The 20,515-nt window shown below is 38.2% G+C and overlaps 1 protein-coding gene across 1 annotated transcript; it reads left to right on the top strand.

Moving 5' to 3' along the window:
* Positions 1–81: 81 nt before the first annotated feature.
* Positions 82–7,525, top strand: sc5d (sterol-C5-desaturase). Its single transcript, XM_046867090.1, has 5 exons — positions 82–161; positions 1,316–1,533; positions 2,465–2,597; positions 5,957–6,057; positions 6,157–7,525. The coding sequence occupies exons 2-5, from the start codon at positions 1,324–1,326 to the stop codon at positions 6,568–6,570; spliced, it is 858 nt and encodes a 285-aa protein (XP_046723046.1). The 5' UTR covers positions 82–161; positions 1,316–1,323; the 3' UTR covers positions 6,571–7,525.
* The last annotated feature ends 12,990 nt before the right edge of the window (positions 7,526–20,515 follow it).

Raw genomic sequence — 20,515 nt, 5'->3', positions numbered from 1 at the left:
TCCTCACATGTAACGCCATGAGCAGATTTTTGCTCTGACAAATCACAACCGAGAACCGTGTCTACGTCACGCGGAAGTGTAGCGCTATTGGCTGCTTCGGAGCTCCGCAGTAAAGAGAGTGTCAGTGACTGGTGTGTGCAGGTAAACGCTGAGCGGAGCAGGTAAGTCAGCACTGATTTCCCTCTGTGCTTCAATAAGCGTCAGTTCAGATTTATTTCACATTTGCAAACTGTTATTGCGTGTATTTTAAACATCTTAATTATAAAATGTCATTTAATTCCCTGCAAGACAAAATACAGGTGTACTGTATATCATTGGGTTCCTGTTTCTGTAGTAAGAACTAAAACTCACCTGCTCCACATTCACACCTGCTGCTACAGTTTGAAGTTTTCTGTAAGTAAGATTCTGGAAGGATTTTGGAAGGAGTCTCCAGTTCCAGTACTTTCTAAAAGTCAGAGATAAAGTTGTAACTGTAGGTTTTATGACATAGAAAAGATCATAGGAAATTCAAGACAGAAGAAATGAGGGTTGTCAGAAATCATGGTTCTAATACTGTATGTCTCAGAAATGTAATCATTTATTAAAATATGTACCTTCATTTTTTAAGAAAGAAAAAGGTTTCGGTTGTATAAAAGGAAGAACGTGTAGATAATAAACTTCATAGTCTCAACAATATAATTTCAGCATTTCATTTCCATTTAAATGTGTCTCTTTGAATCTATTAGGTAATAGTATTAGATTATTACATTGTTATTAATAGGTTTGCAAAATTTCGGGAATTTTTAAGACGGGATACTTTCCATGGGAATTAATGGGAATAAACTGGGAATTTACATAAATGCTGGTTTGCCTTTAACAGGGAACTTAAATGTCGATAATGTGTGCATCCATCAATCACAAGCACACAACACCCTTAAAAACATACCTCCTACATACACTGCGCATTCATAACGTAGCAAAAAATAATGGCAAATGTCCATCTTGGTGAGTATTCATGTAAATGACAAACACAAATTTATTTGTCAAACTTCCTTGTGAGCTGTTGTGCAACACAATGATACTAACAATTAATTCAATGCAAAAAAGTCATTTTTAAAATCTGTATTCGTTTGCATGCATGTCAGCTTATGACCAAACACAATGTTTATATTTTCCCCAAATTTCTAATGAATTCCCTTAAATTCCTGGTAAGATTACAATTTGGAATATTCCCCAATTTCCCCAGATGAAGTCTCCATGTGATGTAAGAAGCAGAATTTTAACTCTTTTGCAACACATTCGTTCTGCTTCTTATAAAGTTTTTTCTTTGCCGCAGGATCACGCATGGATCTGGTACTGAATTTTGCCGACTCTCATTTCTTCACTCCGTATGTGTACCCGTCGTCCTGGCCTGAAGATGAGGCCGTGCGGCAGATCATTGGGCTGCTGGTGGTCACCAACCTCGGAGCTGCAATTTTGTATCTTGGTCTGGGAGCTTTAAGCTATTACTTCATCTTTGACCACAATTTAATGAAGCATCCTCAGTTTTTAGAGGTCAGTGCATTCTTCTTTGGTTCATAAACCAAATAATATATAACAAGTTTGCAGAGCTGATTATGCATTGATTATCAATAGACATTGTCCCAAAAAGCGTGTTGACTGGCTGTTGATTACTCCAGAAGTTCTATCCAAGGAAGGTTTTCCCCCGAAGTGCTCTGAACCTTTACGGTATTCAGGTTCGACCATCCGCAGCAGCATAAAGTGCAGAAATTCCAGCCGGAAAAGGGTCAGGATGAATCCGGCAGAGCGTAGATGTGTGTCAGAATCTGTCGCCATGATCAGATCGGTTTTCCGACTGCTGCTCGTGTTTCGTTCTGATTCAGTTCCAGTGTCGTTTTGAAGCAGGATGTTTAATAGCCCACGATTTGAACTCGCACATGTAACCTCACAGCAGTTGATCTCCTTTCTGTTGAAGGCTTTTCCACACCGCCTGAGACGTGTCACCAGCAAGCTTTGAATCTCACAGCATGTCTACTTCACACTGAAATGCTGTACCCAGTATAATCTCTTGCCATCAGACCAGGCAGCAGAGATGGAACAGGTGTAAGCCTTGCTCTTGTTCCTTGTCTCTTCAACAGCCGGCATATATCACAAATGAGCCATATCCTGTTGCTGATCGTTTTCCTACATTGAAAAATCTTAAGACTAGGCTCAAGATATTAGGACTGCCTCTCGTACCATCTCCATTAGTGCAAATGGAGTTGCGAAGCCCCCCCCTGGCTGAGTAGATGTTAGTCAGTTCAGGTGTTTTAAAATCCAGAACTGACGCTATGATGTTAAATAAAATGCTGCTGGGCTTCTGAGTGATTAGGTGGTAATTATAAACCTGCAAAGTGACCTCTGTGAATGGCCTGGTTTCTATAAACAAGGTGAAATTGTTGCTGGGTTTTTTTCCCCCCCATTATTTTCTCCTTGTCTCCACCAGAACCAGGTGAGACGTGAAATAAAGTATGCTCTGACCTCTTTGCCGTGGATCAGCATTCCCACTGTTGCACTGTTCTTTGCCGAAGTTCGGGGCTACAGCAAGCTTTACGACAATGTCACTGAATCTCCGCTGGGTAAGTCTCTTTAGCTCTTAAGCTACACTTTATTGTTATAAGTTTGCGGACACCTGGTCACGAGGTACAGCATGTGCTTTTTAAGCATCGCATTTAGTCCCAATGCGCTCTTATAATTCCTCCATCAGCCACAAGGGTGTCAGTAAAGTCAGGTACTAATTTATCCCAACGGGGTTCAATAGGGCTAGGATCAGAGCTTTATAGCAGGCCACTCAAGATCTTCCTCTCCACACTGTGTAAAGCATATCTCAATGGATCTCACTTTGTGCACAGGGGCATTGCCATGAACAGGTTTAGGTTTCCAAGTTCAAGTGAATGCAAAATTTTATTATACTGCATCCAAACACACACAGTATACATTGTGTGCCTCCAAATTTGTGGTACCAGTTTGGAGAAGAACCTCATATTGCAGGAAAGGTCAGTTTTCCCAATTTTTTTGACTATACACTATAGTGTATGTTTACACATACAGCGCAAAACCAACTGGAGAGTAACCAGTAAAAGTTGAGAAAGTTACAATGGCAACCAGTAGTAGGAACATTGGTGACTTCATTGTATGTTGACTTGCCGCTGTACAATTCCATGTGTGAACGTTGAATTTCTCTGTGTTTGTCTCTGCTTGTCTCACGTTTCTCTCACCGGATATGATTGTGTCCCTGTGGGGACATTTGAATTGTCCGCATGAGGAAACCTTTTTAAACTACAGTTTTGTTAAATGTCAAAAATGTTTTTTTAGCTGGAATGAAGAAGGTCCTCATAAGGATTTGTTTGTGTGCATTTCTGTATGTGTTTGTACATTTTATGTTCCTACTGGAATAATCCAGCCTGTGTACTTTGTGCTTTACCTCAGTGTCAAAACTGATAGCCAGTGTGTGAGAGCTCATGTACGTCTGTATCTCGGTGTTCCGAACTTTCAAACCAAATCGTTCGAGACGTAACCAGTTTTGACATTTCTCTTTACATTCAGCTTCAGTTTTAATTGAAGAATTGAAGTCCAAACATCTAAATATATAGCATACATGATATATTCAAAAACTTTGGCTTGTCTATAGTATGTTTGAGTTGTAAATAAAAAAATGACACTAACAGAGAGCTACAGCTATCGATAATTTTAGTTATCAATTATTCTAACGATTATTCCATCGATTAATTAAATAATCCGGTAAGAAGTATATTTTCTATATTAAAGAGCAATACTTAATATACAAAAGAAAACAAGGGGTCTCGCAAAATTAACCAAAAAAATGTCCTTCATAAAAAGATTTACATTTTTATTGCTGAAATTACATACAAGAATATCTGTTAATATTGCCATATTACATAAAAATACACACATATATATATATATATTATATTTGTATATTTTTATTTATATATATATATATATATATATATATATATATATATATATATATATATATATATATATATATACATAAAAATATAAAAAACATTTAAAATGACTTAAAAAAAAAAAAAAAAGGAAACTTACTGAACAGAGTTTTCTTGATGTTTTAGTTTTGAAATGATTCCAAACTTTCTGTCGTGTTCTTGTCACGGCCTGAATCGTCTCCTCGCCCTTCGATTTTTTCTTCCCTTCTGCCATTTTTCATTCTTCAGCATCTTCTGTGTTTACCTGTCCAGAGCACTCCAGAGTTTATTATAATGTATTCGAATTACTCAAGTGACTCAAGGAATTGTTTTAAGCTTACATAAAGATTAATGTTTGAAACTGCATTGTCATCTCCTTACAGTGGGCGGGGCTAATCTTATAGTATACAGAACTCATGTATGGAAATCTTAGACAGAGGGATGATAGATACATTATATGAACTAAATATTGGAACACCTGCCTTTTCCATTCATATGTGGATTTTCCCAAACTGTTACCACAATGTTTGTATGCACACAACTGTATAGGACGTCTTTGCACGTGGCATTACATTTTCACTTCACTTGAACTAGGAGAACCAAGACCTTTTACAGCAGGACAATATCCATGTGCACAAAGTCAGCTTCATGGGCAATTTTAACAATGAACATTATCTCTAAAGCAGCTGTGAAGAGATCAAGCGGTTATAAAGTTTGATTAAGTGTGTCTAAATTCACAGCCTATAAATTTGTTCCTTATAAAGGTTTGTCCATAATAAGCGAGCCAGTGGTGACTGTGTTAAGGGAAACACTCTCTAAGGTGGTATGAGAGAAACCTTGAGAGGAACCAGGCCCCTCATCTGGATGGCATCTGGGTCCATTTATCATCATTGTCGAGGTGTTGAGTGATGGACGCTCAAATTCAAAAGTGTTCATGCAACCTGTGGTCCTGAGCGGTTGTAACAGACTGTTGATATTAATTACAGTCCAAATCTATCTTCAAAGTTGTTGAGTTGCTCAGTAAGTTCATGGATCTTTAGGCTGTAGATGTGGAACCATCCCCAGCTGCACAGAGCGATCTCCAATGGAAGAGAACTCCATCCAGAGGTGGGGCATCGGGAACACTGGTCGCCAGTACCTCAGGAGCATGTTTAACTCAACAGAGAGTAGAAAAGAGATACGTGAGAGATATAACAGGGAGCGAGAAAAAGGATTGTTAAGCATTCTCATTTATTAATAAAAGTTTAAAACCACTGTACAGTGCGATCAGGGAGTAAGTAGGGACTCCGGCAAAAATTGTTAAGGCAGTATAACTAAAAGGGAGAGCCAGAAGGGGTAACATAGACATGAGGGATGTCTAGGATAAGAGACGGCCTGAGTGAACGTGTAAGAGTGGGGGGACGACAGCTACAGACAGACAGACAGACAGACAGACAGATAGATAGATAGATTCGATCGATCTGTAGAGCTCTGACCTCAACCCTACTGAACATCTCTGGGATGAATGTGAATGCTGACTGCACCCCAGGCCTCCTCACCTCACCTGCATCAGTACCAGACTTTACTAAGACCCTTGTGTCTGCATGAGCAAATCTCCACAAACTCACTCCAAAATCTAGTGGAACATCTTCCCAGAAGAGTGGAGGTTATTTAAACAGTACATAGGGAATAAATGTATGAAATGGATGTTCAAAAACACAAATCTTATGGTCAGGTGTCCACAAACGTTTGTCTATTTATTGTAGTTAATGAAAAAAAAAAAACTTTTGTGGCAACAATTTGTTATAGCTGTTGTAGAGAGGTTTCTAAAAACATTGATAAAAAAGTATGAAATATACGTCTTTCATAAATGCAAAATATTGACAAATAATGTTTTTTTATGAATATACACCTTTTTAATGCGTAACACTTACTATGTTGTAAAACACATCACACCGTTTATTAGATTTCTCCAAATGTTTGCTCATTTTCTCTTTCTTGTCGTTCAGGTTGGTCAGGACTGATCTTCAGCATGTTCTCCTTTCTCTTTTTCACCGATATGTGCATTTACTGGATACACAGATTCCTCCACCATAAACTCATCTATAAGGTAATTGTCACAAGTACATATTTAGTACACGTCACGTATTGATTTTGCCCGTATCATGCGTGTCTATAACAATTTTATTCTATCTACACCGGGTTCCAGAATTTCCATAAACCGCACCACGTGTGGAAGATCCCGAGTCCGTTCGCCAGCCACGCTTTCCACCCCGTAGACGGCTTTCTCCAGGGCCTGCCCTATCACATCTACCCTTTCCTTTTCCCCCTGCACAAGGGACTCTACCTGGGCCTCTATGTGTTTGTGAACGTGTGGACCATCTCCATTCACGATGGCGATTACAGGGTGCCACGGCTGCTGCAGAAGTTCATCAACGGAGCCGCGCATCACACCGATCACCATCTGTTCTTCGACTATAACTACGGACAGTATTTCACGCTGTGGGATCGCCTCGGAGGCTCGTACAGGCATCCGTCTGCACTGATGGGGAAGGGGCCGCTCGAGTGCGTTAGGAACCTAAAGAGCTCATTAATGGGCCGTGCTAATGGTAAAGCTGAGTAGATCACCATCACTGTAACAATGCTCTTTCACAAACATTAATATCCTTAAGTAAGTATTTATTGTTTAAAGCATGGTGTCAGATTTTCTTTTTTTGCATCCGCCAGAGCAGGGGGTTCTCAAACGTTTTGCAGCCCATTAACTGTAGTAAAAATCTATGTACTGAGAAGGACACTTTCTCAAAACGCATTCATATTAAAAGTGCCATTAGGTTTATTATTATAGACCGACATGTTTTTCAGTTACAGATTTCTTTCAGATCCATTATATTTCAAGCAACTATGAAATGAGTTTATTTACTATTAAAACCTGATAGTAAAACTAATAACAATTAATAGACCCCTGGAAATACTTTGTAGACCCTTTTAAGAAATAAAGAACCCCCGAGCTTCAAAAGCAATATATATTTTTCAATACAGGAGCCCTTTTTTTTAAATTCCAACAATAAAGTGCCAAACATCTGTGAATTGCATTAAAAAAAACCAAAGTAATACAGTTTGTACAAAAGTATTTGGACATCAGTGGATCACACCCCACCCCCATAAAGAAAGAACAGATGTGGGATGAACCGGAAATGCAGACTGTACCTCAGAACTCATCACCAAACATCAGGACCTGATCTTATGCACTTGTGGATGAATGGAACAAATCTTCACAGAAGCTACAGTAGTGGAAGGTCTTCGCAGAAGAGCGGAGGTTATCATAAAGAGCGAAGGGGAAACTAAATCTGGATTTAAAAAAATAAAAAAACGGCGTTATGTTCAGGTTGACACAAACGTGGGCATATAGTGTAAGTTTCAGTTCATAACAAGAAAGAAATAATGTGTAAAATTTAATATTGAGATTATTGGATTATTAATAAATTCATTATTGAATCAAATACTTTTGGTTGAAGTTAAACAATAAAATGTATAATGCCAATAAAAAGCTCATGAAATAAAGTGTGGCAGTGACTTTACTGATTGTAACTTTTATACACATAGTAGCGTTTCTATATTTCCTGACTCCTCTGAGGCAAATTGCAAACGAAGAATTGACAGCGTCTTTCCAGGAAGTCCCCCCATCTCTAGTGAAATATGTCGGTACCCTTGTAAATAGAAGCTGTAATCTGAGATCACGTCCTTACAGTGGATAATGGAAACAGAAGAGAACGTCTCTCCTTCCTTCCTCGTGGACATTTACACCACAGAATGTGTGGCTGACAACAAATACACACCCCTCACACCTATTCTTCACACTCCTGCCATCTCATAAGAGGACGCATTTAGGCCCTAATAACCAGCCTGTGTAACAGTTTCTTTCTTCAAGCCAATCCACTTTAAGATAAAGGGACTGGACTGGACACACACACACACACTCTCTTTCTCTCAAATAGAGATTTGTATAAAAACCTTTCGAACAAATATGTGCAATTCGTAGTGTTTTAGTTTGTTGTTTGTTGTTTGTCCTCAGTTGTTTCATTTCACTGTGCACTGTACAGTAAATGGCAAAAATAACAAAAACCTTTTCTATTTTCTTAGACATTACGTTATTAAAACGTTTGAAACATGTTAAACACCATAACCTGCACCTTTAATATGATATGTTCAAATCATTCCTACATTTCAGTATTTTCTCTTCGCAGTGTTAAAATTGTGTTTGTTATTCTGTCATATGAACAGTAGAGGGTGCTGTGCAATCAAGTATTTTTTCAGTGTCTGACAAGCTGCACGTTTTCAGAGCCACGTTTTTTCCCTTTCAGGGAGACCTTCCAGATTTGAATGCATGTATATTTGCTCTTGCTAATCGACCTCTGAATTACATGTTCAACATGTCTATTCCCTCCTGCTGTTTCAGATTTGAAGCAGCCTCTTTTTTTTTTCGGTACCATTTTAATTATAGAGCGACGGTGAAAATTGCATTTTTTTTAATTGCACATATGTGCCTTAAGAGATAAATAAAGGCATAATCAGATGAGCTGTGTTTTTAATTGTTCGAATAAAACCAGCAAGATAACAGCTGCGACAATCACTATAAGCCAAATGAAAACATCCAGGCCGCTTAATTTGTATCTATGGCAACAGGTCTCGACTCCCCGACACTCCACAAAAGCTCGGGCTGAACACATTTACATAGAAACAGCAGAATGAATCAACATGGCTCTTCTCAGGGGGGGTCTGTACAGTCTGACAGCCACTTGAGTTGTACAATTCGATTGGCACAATTTGCACAAGTCCATCACTTGATCGAGAATGGCCTCGTCACCGGTTTACCAATTGTGTCTCCTGGACACCTGGGTTTGGACAGGCTCTTAATGGTGAGCACAAACAGCGGGGTACGGTTTAGATGAGACTCTCACGTTCGGCTGGAGCTGAGGCTGAAAAAGCTTTCCAACAGTCCTCAGACTCATCACACCCCATCGCCAGATGATGTTATTAGAACTTGCATCAAGACTTTTCTCTGGTTTGGAATAGACTTTTTCCTGTGCTGTCTGAGCAGCTGAGTCACTGGCTGCCTCCAAATGAAGACTGAAGACCGGTCTCTTTATTGAACAGGGTGGAAGGAGGATTCCACCCTGAAGCACAATAAATATGTTTATATAGAAATGTTTGTGATGTGCTCATAGATGACACTGCTGCTTTGTTTGTAGTGCTGTAGTTTCTTGATTATCATGTGAATAGTTAGTCGTAGTAGCCGTTTTTTTGACATTACAAACACTGCTAGTGCAGTTACAATGGAGCTGAACAGCTCTTAAACAATTTCAAACAATGGGGTAGAACCGTAACAGTCTCCATTAACCCCTACACAACAATAAAGCTTCTTATAACAACTTGTACGGTTGCTTTTGTTATATCCATACCCCTCTTTCTGTCTTATTTTGTATGTATATATATATATAATAGTATAGTATATTTTTTTATATTCTATTTATATGTACAATCTTCAGTATTGAACAGTCATAAAAAACATGTCAATACATGTCCTATTCTGTATGAATGTGCATGTGACAAATAAATGAATTTAGATTTTTGTCTTGATGCTGCATTTCACTTACCTCAGAAGTACAAAGTGGAGATTTGGGCTCTTAAGAAGCCCAAATATGTTCCAGCCTGGTATTACACCTGTGTACAAAACAAGCTACATGATCACAAATTAAGTGTTCTGCACAGGACCCTGATCTCAACTCAATAAACACATTTAGAATAAAACAATAAAACAGAATAAATAAAATAAAAATAACAGAAAAAAATGACCAGCCCTCCTCATTTTACATCAGTGCACGACCTTACTTCTGCTCTTGTCATTGCATAAATAATACTTCCCAAAATCCAGTGGAAAACCTTTCCAGAAAAGTGGAGGGTATATATATTAAAAAAAAAAAAAAAAAAAAAAAAAGGGCATATGTATGATGGTTGGGTGTCCAAAAACTTTTGGCCATGCAATCATATAGTGTTCTATAAGCATAACATTTTCCAATGAAGCAAATGTTTGCAGGTGGTTTGAGTAGATTTTAGCTAAAATGCTAAAAAGCTAAATGTTTTAAAAGGCCTTCTAAAATAGAGTTTATTGGAACGTTGCTCATGAAGTCTTTCAAGTCATACATGCGAGCATTTTAGTTAACATTTCTACAGTAACAAACTAAAAAATGCTGCAGCACTCTTGTAGTATTATTAGTTCTATACTCCTGAGGCATAAATACACATACACACATTTTCCAGTGGCAGCTCAAGCATTTGTACAAAAAAGTCAAATCTTGTTTAAGGTTTCTAAAGCTGTCCCTTAGAGGTTGCATGTTTACAAAAACATACGTCTATATCAAAATAGTTTGAAACTAAAAAACCTTTAAGAAGAAGAGTGAATTGCTGATTAGACCCCTGTTGCCATGCAGTTTTCATGTAGTGTGATGTACAACAGTATCATCTCTGAGCAGATATTATTCTCAACACAACAGTGACATTAAAGTGTTTAAAAAGGCAACACTGCTGTGTCTGAGTCACTCATACCAGCATAACACACACACACACACACACACACACACACACACACACACACACACACACACACACACACACCATCATGACAGTGTCAATGCTGTGCTAAGAATGAGCCATCACCCAAGTAATATCAGGGCAGCATTGGGTTGTGGTGGGTCTGTTGCTGATGGATGAGGGAGAGGTCAACTGACAAACTGTAGAGCAACAGATGGACCATTAAGACCAACTGGATTATATATATATATATATATATATATATATATATATATATATATATATATATATATATATATATACACACACACACACACACACACACACACACACACACACACACACAAGTATATATATATATACTTGTGTGTGTTCTGAACACCATCCTATTCCACATTTAGTCTACATTTGTTTATAATAGTAATAATAATAATAATAATAATAATAATAATAATAACAATAATAATAATAATTAGAAACCAATCCAGCCATAGGGCATTAATAAAGTCAGGTACTGATGTAGGTGATGAGGCCTGGAGTTCAGTCAGCATTTCAATTAATCTTAAAGGTGTTCAAAATAAATTAGGTCAGAGATCTACATCAGGCCAGTCAAGCTCTTTCACTCCTACCCAATCTAGACCATATCTCCATGGAGCTGGCTTTGTGCACAGGGACATTGTCATGCTGGCACAGGTTTGGATCTTCAAGTTCAAGTAAAGGGAAAATATAGTACTAACGCATCCGATGACGTTCTTTTTGTGTGGTAACAATTTGGAAAAGAACCACATATGGCTGGAAAAGCCAAGTGTCCCAATCATTTTGTCCATACACTACTATAGTGACTATAGATTCCTGTTTATGACTGAAAAAAAGTGGACTAACGTGGGATTTTGCTGTTGTAGCCCAAACACCTCAATTGTCAATGTATTGTGTTGATGCTTTTCAGCTCCACCACCGTCTTTAAGTTTGCTGACGATACTGTTGTGGTGGGCCTGATCTCCAACAACGTTAACACGGCCTACCTACAGGAGAATAAAAACCTGTAGAGATGGTGCCAGGAGAACAATCTTCACCTGAACATAAGCAAGACTAAGGAGTTGATAGTGGACTTCAGCAGGAAGCAGGAGCGGTTATACCAACCATTAAACATCAACAGGACCCCAGTCGAGAGAGTGGAGAGACCTGTCTTGGTCCTGCCACATCAACACCCTGGTGAAAAAGGCATGGCAGTGTCTGTACTATATAAACTACCCTCTCACGTTATAAGGACTCACACATTTGCACCATTGAGAGTGTCCTGACGTGTGGCATCACTTCCTGGTTTGGGAACAGCACCATGCAGGACAGGCGAGCGCTCCAGAGGGTGGTGCGGTCAACTGGATGTACCATCCGCACCGAGCTCCCTGACCTACAGGACATCTATAGCACTCGGTTGGAACAGGGCCAGGAAGATTTTAAAGGACCTCAGCCATCTCAACAACGGACTCTTTTCTGTTACGTTCAGGGAAGCGCTTCTGCCCCTTGAAAGAAAACACAGAGAGAACAAGGAGGAGCTTCTTACCGCAGGCAATTTGGAGTTTAAACCAGGAAACACCCAGAAACTGGTACCTGGACTTCTTTCTCAGTCTTATTTTTCAGTGCATAATTATTTTAGCACTATTTATATGACACCTTAACTCTGTACTGCCACTTTAAATCTAGACTTGCACAGCACAAAGTCATTCTATTTCACATTATACTGCACATGGACACTTAAGGGGACAAATCACACAAATCCCTTTCTGCCAATTCATATATATATATATATATATATATATATATATATATATATATATATATATATATATATATATATATGGACAGTCGCAAAAAAGCATTTCACTGCATTTTGTACTCTGTATGAATGTGTACGTGACAAATAAAATTTGAATTTGCATTGAAAATAGTTAAAGAAGACTTATTTGAGTTGCCGTGGACTTCCTTACAGCTTGAAACCATCTGGCTGTTCTGAGCTCTCTGAAGACATTTTCACCTGTAGAACTACTGCTCACTGGATGTTTTTCTTTTGCACCATTCTGTGTGAACTCTAGAGACTTCTGACTCTGAAATACTCTCTAATCAAAGTTTTAGTGGAAATATCTTTGTGCAGAACACGTAAAAAATAAATAAATCAATAAAGTTTGATAAAAATAAAAGTTGCTTTGTGCATGTCTACTAGCAACCGTGTAAGTGTGTATATATGTGCTCAAATAAACAGTGTATGTTTGGCAGCAGCATGAACCTGACAGCTCGTGACTGCCATGTTTGGTGTGTATGTGTTCCTGTATGCACTCTCGCGCTCTCTGTGTGCACCGGATTTCTTTCTCTAACCAATGTTTTGATTTCTCGTGATCTCGACTTGACACATTTCCCAAATATTGCGTGCCATTCAATTCCCCACTGACAGAAAGGAGCTGATGTGTGTCGGAATATTATTAGTATAGTTTCTTGTAAATGAAGCTGAATATGCATGTGAACTTGTGTAATGATAGCAATGAGTGATGGGGGAATTATGCAATTTGCTGTTTAATTTATGCATTAATTTAATTATTGATTTGTTGCTTGTATGCTAATTTGAGCAGTTTATTTCATTTCAAAATCAACTCAACTTTCTGCTGTGTGCATGCGTGCGTGCGTGCGCGTGTGTGTGTGTGTGTGTGTGTGCATGAAAAAAAAAAAAGAGGGGGGAGGGAAAAAGAAAGAGAGAGAGAGAGAGTTTATGAACCCAATCACTGAACTTGAAAATGGTCTTTTATTTCATGCTGGGTGAAATGGGTTTATTATACGGTGGATGTGCATGATCGCGTGGGATGCTTTGTGACTCATTTGTATCCTGGCAGCTCGCTGAGGTAAAAGAACACATAATTTAAAAGTTCACTTACTGGCGTCGCAATATTCAGATGCCAGGAGGGGCAAATGGTATGTGGACAACAACGGCACATTGTCTAACGCATTATTATGATCATGAGCAAACCAAAGAGGAAATTAATCATTAAATTCCTGTCTACCTGAAATTATCTGCAGCCTTTATTAGAATCGATGGCGCTGCACGCTGTACTAAACAGAGCTGTCAGTGCGGCAACTCCAGCCACTATCTTTTAATTACAGACCAGGCTGAGGCTCATAATGATATATTCAGCGCTGTTTACAAATGTGCCCTCCAGAGAATGGATTTCTCTTCAAATTAATAAGGGAGACTTCTTTTAAAAAAAAACACAGATCCTTTTTTTCCCCTCAATCATTATATAATTTACCTAAACTAGGCCACTTGATTATTGTAAGGATTTGTTTTTGACTGACTGACTGTTATAAAGTGCATCTTACCCTTTAAAAAGATATAATCACAGATCTGGAAAAAAACATGAAAATTAACACCTTAGTCAGATGTGGAAATTACGATCACGAATCAAGTATAACAATTATTGTCTTAATTACAAACTACATTATAATCAGAAGGTTATCATTAAAAATGGACTATTGAGAACGTTTGTACTGCCACAGCATTCACAACAGGTAGTTCCAGCAGTCCCAGTAAGGCAGTCGAGCCTACCCAGGAATCTTAAAGAATGGTGATCAGTATAGGGTTGTATACTGTCATTTGTTAATAATGTAACACAGTGGCGGGCGGTCAGGGTCAGCAAAGCCTTCTCTGCTGGCTTAAACACTATCAGAAGCACTAACCTACATTTACAACCGAAATTCTAATATTTGTTCCATGAAATTGTCTTAATTTATTCCCAACAGTTTATTCTCTTAATTTCGTTGTGTTTCTCTTGAGTGCACTGCTTCCAGTACGTGTATGTGGATGTTAGATTTTTTTGTCCAATCAGATTTCAGCCTCTATGTGCTGCCATGTCAATCTAATCTGCCAGTGGCCTTCAAAGTCATTACTGCTGGATCTTTTACCATAGTTTCTATTAGCAACAGGTCTGTTTCTTTAACCAATCAGACTTCATATTCGCCTCGCAAGGCCAGCTAGAGTCAGCATTTTTCCGTCCTATGATTGGTTGGTCAGAGGGAAACTGTTACAGTCAAATTCGACTGGCAAAACACATCTGTAGCATGCTGCACACATTAATTCATCTGAGGAAGAGAAATGTATTTGGTCTCAGACATATTTAAAAGCTCATATTCAAGAAAAGCTAGACATCTTGAGGAGGTCGGACAAGCTAGCTTGTCTCAGCCTGTGAAAGAGTTTGTTCACCACTTCCAGACCTGTGAATACGAGCGATTTCATTGGCTTACAGCTTCTGAGGAGCGGTGCAAATTATGAGTCGGCATCTCTGGTGAGTACGTTGTATTTTATACATTTTTTAAAAAGTTTTTGTCATGTTATTAGACAAATGTTGATTCTGAACTGCTCCAGATGATGTAGGTGGCACAGTTGCGGTTGTGGTGCAGAGGTTTGGAGCTTGCTTTAGTTAAATAGTATTCACCCTCCATACGTGAAATGCCTGATGATTTCTATAATTGCGACATGATAGTGGTGGTATTAAGAGGTGGATTAAGTCAGGTAAGTCCCTACTGAACGCCCAGGTACCAAATGCATGGCCTGCCATTGATGTAACAATTTACAGTACATAATTCAGCAAAACAGAGCAATTAACAATACTGTAATACTATATAAAAAGGAGAGACACAAGAGCTAAAACTGGGCTTTGAAACATGAAAAACACAGAGACAACTGAACCACTGGCAAGAGTAAGACATCTCACAAAGGCAGGAGATACGTACATCCTGGCAGCGTCTCGACACATCATACTGCATATACACTGTTATGTTTGCCTGCCACTAGATACTCTCATTTTGTCATTGTAAGATCAAAAAACGTAATGTAACAGGGACAACTCTTATTAAAATAATTAAACTTCTATTGGCACATACAGTACAGTATATGTTTCTGATTCTGATGAAATGGAATGGACATTTTTGAATGGATAAGGAACTGAAAGAAAAAAACTTTTATTTCAATTCACCGATCCACCTAATGCCATATTATTGTTTTAAAATTTTTATATTTTATATAATTGCACTCTTGCTTTGGTCTGAAAACAGGAAATAGAAACCAAATATGGCCATATGTTCTCTTTATGTTTGCTCTGCTGGCAGAAATAGATCCAGAAGCATCCATATCTACTTTTCCTGGTGTCTGTGTGACTGATATCGCAGAGCCTGATTAAAGAGACTGAACAAGTAAGAGTGGGATGAGAATTGTGGCGTTGTGGATAGCTCAAAGACAACCCTAACAGCTAGCTTACACTGCTTTGTACCACTAATGTGTAGATCAACTAGCTCACACTGATTTACACTACTGTTCACTTTCAGGAACTCTAACTGTGCCAACAACGCTTTGGGAATGCTTTCACGTTGTCCACGATCTGAAGTGTAATCTGTCCAATGGAAAGCGTGGCATCACTGGTGGGGTGACGTCACGACCAGGAAGCTATAAAACATGCATGGAGTGAAGCCAGCTCTAGCTTCTATTTGTTCACGAAGTGCTCTATGTGAATGTGTATATTGTCTGTCCATATTGTTTGTCAAAAAAATATGAAAGCAATATGAAAAAGACCAAGCACACTTTTTGGCTTTTTGTTCACCTCATTACACGTGTATCGAAGCAGACCTGTAGAACTCGCAGCCTCCTTCTGGGCTCCTAAAGCTGCACCAGGGTGTAGGGAAGCGCTGCAGGGATGCCGGCAGTGTGGCATGGAGACGCAGCGTCTCTTTCCTTTAGGGAACTAGGGTTACATACATAACCTGGAGACATTCCCTTTCAGAAATTTGAGCTGCATCAACAACGCTTTGGAAACGAGAGTCCAATACCGCCAGACTGACCAGTCCCTGCCTTCACTGGCTCTTTGGTATCACTTCTCCGTTTTCATCTTCACCTGGCAAGCTTTTATATTTAAAGCCAGAACCTATAATACTGAAATTACTGTTGAAATATAACCTATTCAGGCAGAAGAGTTCAGAGCTGGTGTTATAAAATATGAAACACTATAAGACCCTATTTAAATATTACATTCTACAGTTTAAAGCACCTTCTTGCTGTGGGCAGAGACTGCTTTATCCCTGCGAATCTTTACTTTTTAACCAAGCTGGGGGTGGGATGGGTGTTTGGGGGTAGAGCTTTGTAGTTTGACTCAAAATATTTGATTCCTTCTTTGCTAACATTTGATTTGTTGAAGGCGAAGGCTCAAATAAATTTGCTTGTATCTTTCATCACTGTCCTCTTGCTCCCACACAGCTGTCTACTACACTTCTGACTGATCACAAAAAGATTACGAGAGCCATGGGAAATTATAGCCTGTCTTCACTAATCTGGACAACTCTGAGATGTAAACAGCCAAAGCCTGATTGTCTTAATACATTTCCTAGTTGAAAGCGGTGTGAGTGCAGCGTGCCGCAGCATGACGTCTGCCCGTTGCAGATCATGATCTTGTTGCGATTACTGTTTGTTCTGCCGTGGAATAACCTTATATATAATTCTACTCTGAATGTGTAGTCAGGGCTTTCTTTCTTTCTTTCTTTCTTTCTTTCTTTCTTTCTTGCTTTCTTGCTTTCTTTCTTTCTTTCTTTCTTTCTTTCTTTCTTTCGTTTCATTTGCACCATTATAAGAGCATTTGGAAGACAATTTTTAACACCTTTTCATTAAGCCTATGCTATGCGTCGATGATTAGTGACCCAAGAGAAAAGACTCTGAGATAACTTTCTTCTTTTACTGACTTTGCATCGGAAAAAAAAAGCTTGACAATGAGCAACTATTAGGAGAAAGAAGTCATAACCATTAGGCATGAGAAATATAATAAATTCTTCTATGCATTGTGAATTTCTTTTTAAGAATTCTGCATCAATAGCAAAACCTCGAAACATACAATCAGACCTTTACTTTAGGCTTTATGCAATATATTCTTCTTATTATTTAGTTTTTGAAGAATGTCCAACAGTACCATACACTGCTGAATAAGCATATAAAAGCGCAAACTGGACATCATCTGCACCTTGCACATTCAATATTTTCTTTGTACTATAGTATATAGACTACACTTGCCCACCTAATTGTTTACATATATTACTATGCATAAATTTATCTTACTGTTATCAACATACACTATGTAAAGTATTTACAGTATATAGCTACTAATATACAGTTTTTAAATGTAATAATTTCTTTATTATTATGCGCAGCACATTCTACACTCTACACTCATCAGCCACACCTGGAGTACCTGTAGCTCAGTGCTCAATTATGCTATTATCCAATCAGCCAATTATGTAGCAGTAGATAAATTATGCAGATAAATGCTGATAAATAAATCATGCATATGAATAAATCATGCTGATACAGGTCAAGAGCTTCAGTTGATATTCGCATCAAATATCAGAATTGGGGGAAAATGTGTACTCTTGGGTTCATGCAGATTGGTGAAAAAATTTTAATCCAGTCAGCAGCAGTTCTGCAGGCAAAAATGAATGAAAGAGGTCATTAGAGAATTTCCTGAGCTGACAGATACATTAACTCAAATACTCAAATAGCCACACTTCACTACTGTGCTGAGCAGAAAGGTATCTCTGACTGCATACAATGCTGGCCATTAAGGTGTATGGACTAGAACAGCAGAAGATGACGTTGGGTTCTAATATACAGTATATACAGTCTATTAGTAGCACAGCCTTCGCTCTCCACATGCATCAGTGAGCCTGGGGAAGTAATAAAGCATATCAGCTTATCAGCTTTGAGGACAAAAAGCTCACTTGCTGCCAAATATATTTCACCATTCTATTTTTATTATAATTTTGTTTTATTATCTCTTCATCATGGCAGCTGTTAGCAGGTGGGAAATATTAGGCAGCAAGTGAACATTTTGTCCTTAAAGTTGACGTGTTATAGGCAGGAAAAATGGGCAAGCATAAGAATTTGAGTGAGTTTGTCAAGGGCCGCCAAATTGTGATATCTAGACGACTAGATGATCTCCAAAACTGCAGCTCTTGTGTGGTGTTCCTGGTCTGCAGTGGTCCAAATCTATCCAAAGTGGTCCAACAACCTCTCTCATTCATTTTTTGCCTGAAGAACTGCTGCTCAATGGATTTTTTTTTTTTAACAATCTGCATGGACCCAAGAGAACAGATTCTTCCACAATTCTGATATTTGAATTTATTAACTGAAGCTCTTGACCTGTATCAGAAAAATAAATAAATACAATACGTATACAGTACAGACTAAAAGTTTGGACACACCTTCTCATTCAAAGAGTTTTCTTTATTTTCATGACTATGAAAATTGTAGAGTCACACTGAAGGCATCAAGGGCTATTTGACCAAGAAGGAGAGTGATGGGGTGCTGCGCCAGATGACCTGGCCTCCACAGTCACCGGACCTGAACCCAATCGAGATGGTTTAGGGGTGAGCTGGACCGCAGAGTGAAGGCAAAAGGGCCAATAAGTGCCAAGCATCTCTCGGGGAACTCCTTCAAGACTGTTGGAAGACCATTTCAGGTGACTACCTCTTGAAGCTCATCAAGAGAATGCCAAGAGTGTGCAAAGCAGTAATCAAAGCAAAAGGTGGCTACTTTGAAGAACCTAGAATATGACATTTATCAGTTATTTCAAACTTTCTTGTTATGTATATAATTCCATATATAATTCCACGTGTGTTAATTCATAGTTTTGATGCCTTCAGTGTGAATCTACAATTTTCATAGTCATGAAAATAAAGAAAACTCTTTGAATGAGAAGGTGTGTCCACATGTTAATAGTAATATATTTTTTGTAAATGTTTTTGGAGGCATTTATTTAACATTAATGTAAAGAGTCTTTGTTGCGAACGCTCAAAGTGTAACTGAGCATCTTCAGGCTAGAGGATCTTATGCTTTCTCTGTAAAATGACACAGATGTTTGTCTGTTGTTTGTTTAATTTTGTTTATTGAATTATTTTTGAAGTGTCTAATGGTTAATGAGGGAATGATGATTTATCTTGACTATAAGAGAGAGCAGGAACATCTCTTAGACATTTTAAGGCATTATACCCAACTAATAACTGTTCAATTGTGCAACGTTTTGACATTAATAAATGAAATATTGAAACCATCAGGCAAATTATTGTAGTATTAGAGGAAAAACACACTCTAAACCATGCTGTCATATGTGCTGCATCATGATCCACATCATCCCCTGCATGGCGTGCATTATTTTAATATGTAAAAGCACGGCCGCTCTTGTGTTATTCCTTACATCACTGATTGCTTTGCTGTTCAAGCTCTGCAGCTCAAGTATTTGATTTACCTTTCATACTTTTTATCCTGCTTAAACAGCACACTGTATTGTGACAGCCCATCAAACATCTAAATCTAGACCATCAAAACATTTTGAATGAAAAATAAACACATTTTGGACAAAAAGCAGCAAGGGGTTATATTTATGGCATAAGAGGGAAAAACACTTACACATGCTGGCACAGGAAGCCATATACATTAGTCATGAAAAACATAATCAGATTCATTGTGGGATTGAAAAGCTTCTGCATGGAGGAACAAAAGGTTATAATCAGAGATTTTTGTAGAAGCATGTCCAGCAAAAAAAAAAAAAAAAGATTCTTTTTTACACCTGGTTGTTTAAGACTGAGCAAAAAGTATGCAATAGAAAACAAAAAGCAATATCCAAAAAAGTGTATTAAGATTTCCACCTCAAAAGCCTTTTGTCTCGTTCGTTATGAATATTAAGGTAATATTGTAACATAATGTTCCCAATTTCTATGCACGTAAAAAAATAATAATACAATTCGAAATAGATTTGTTGCAAGGTTGAAATGTACAAAAAGCAACATCTTAATTGGTAATTCTTTTGTTCCTTTTTTTTTCTTTACTCTCTCAACCCACGTAACATCTGACAGCCTCATGCTAGGAGGAGCAAAAAGACTGGGGCTTTTTAGACTGCTAATTGATC

This window comes from Silurus meridionalis, chromosome 15, assembly GCF_014805685.1.
Source record: "Silurus meridionalis isolate SWU-2019-XX chromosome 15, ASM1480568v1, whole genome shotgun sequence".
In the NCBI taxonomy this organism is placed as follows: Eukaryota; Metazoa; Chordata; class Actinopteri; order Siluriformes; family Siluridae; genus Silurus; species Silurus meridionalis.
The sequence above is the reverse complement of the archived record's forward strand: the minus strand, read 5'-3'. Positions and strand labels throughout refer to the sequence as shown.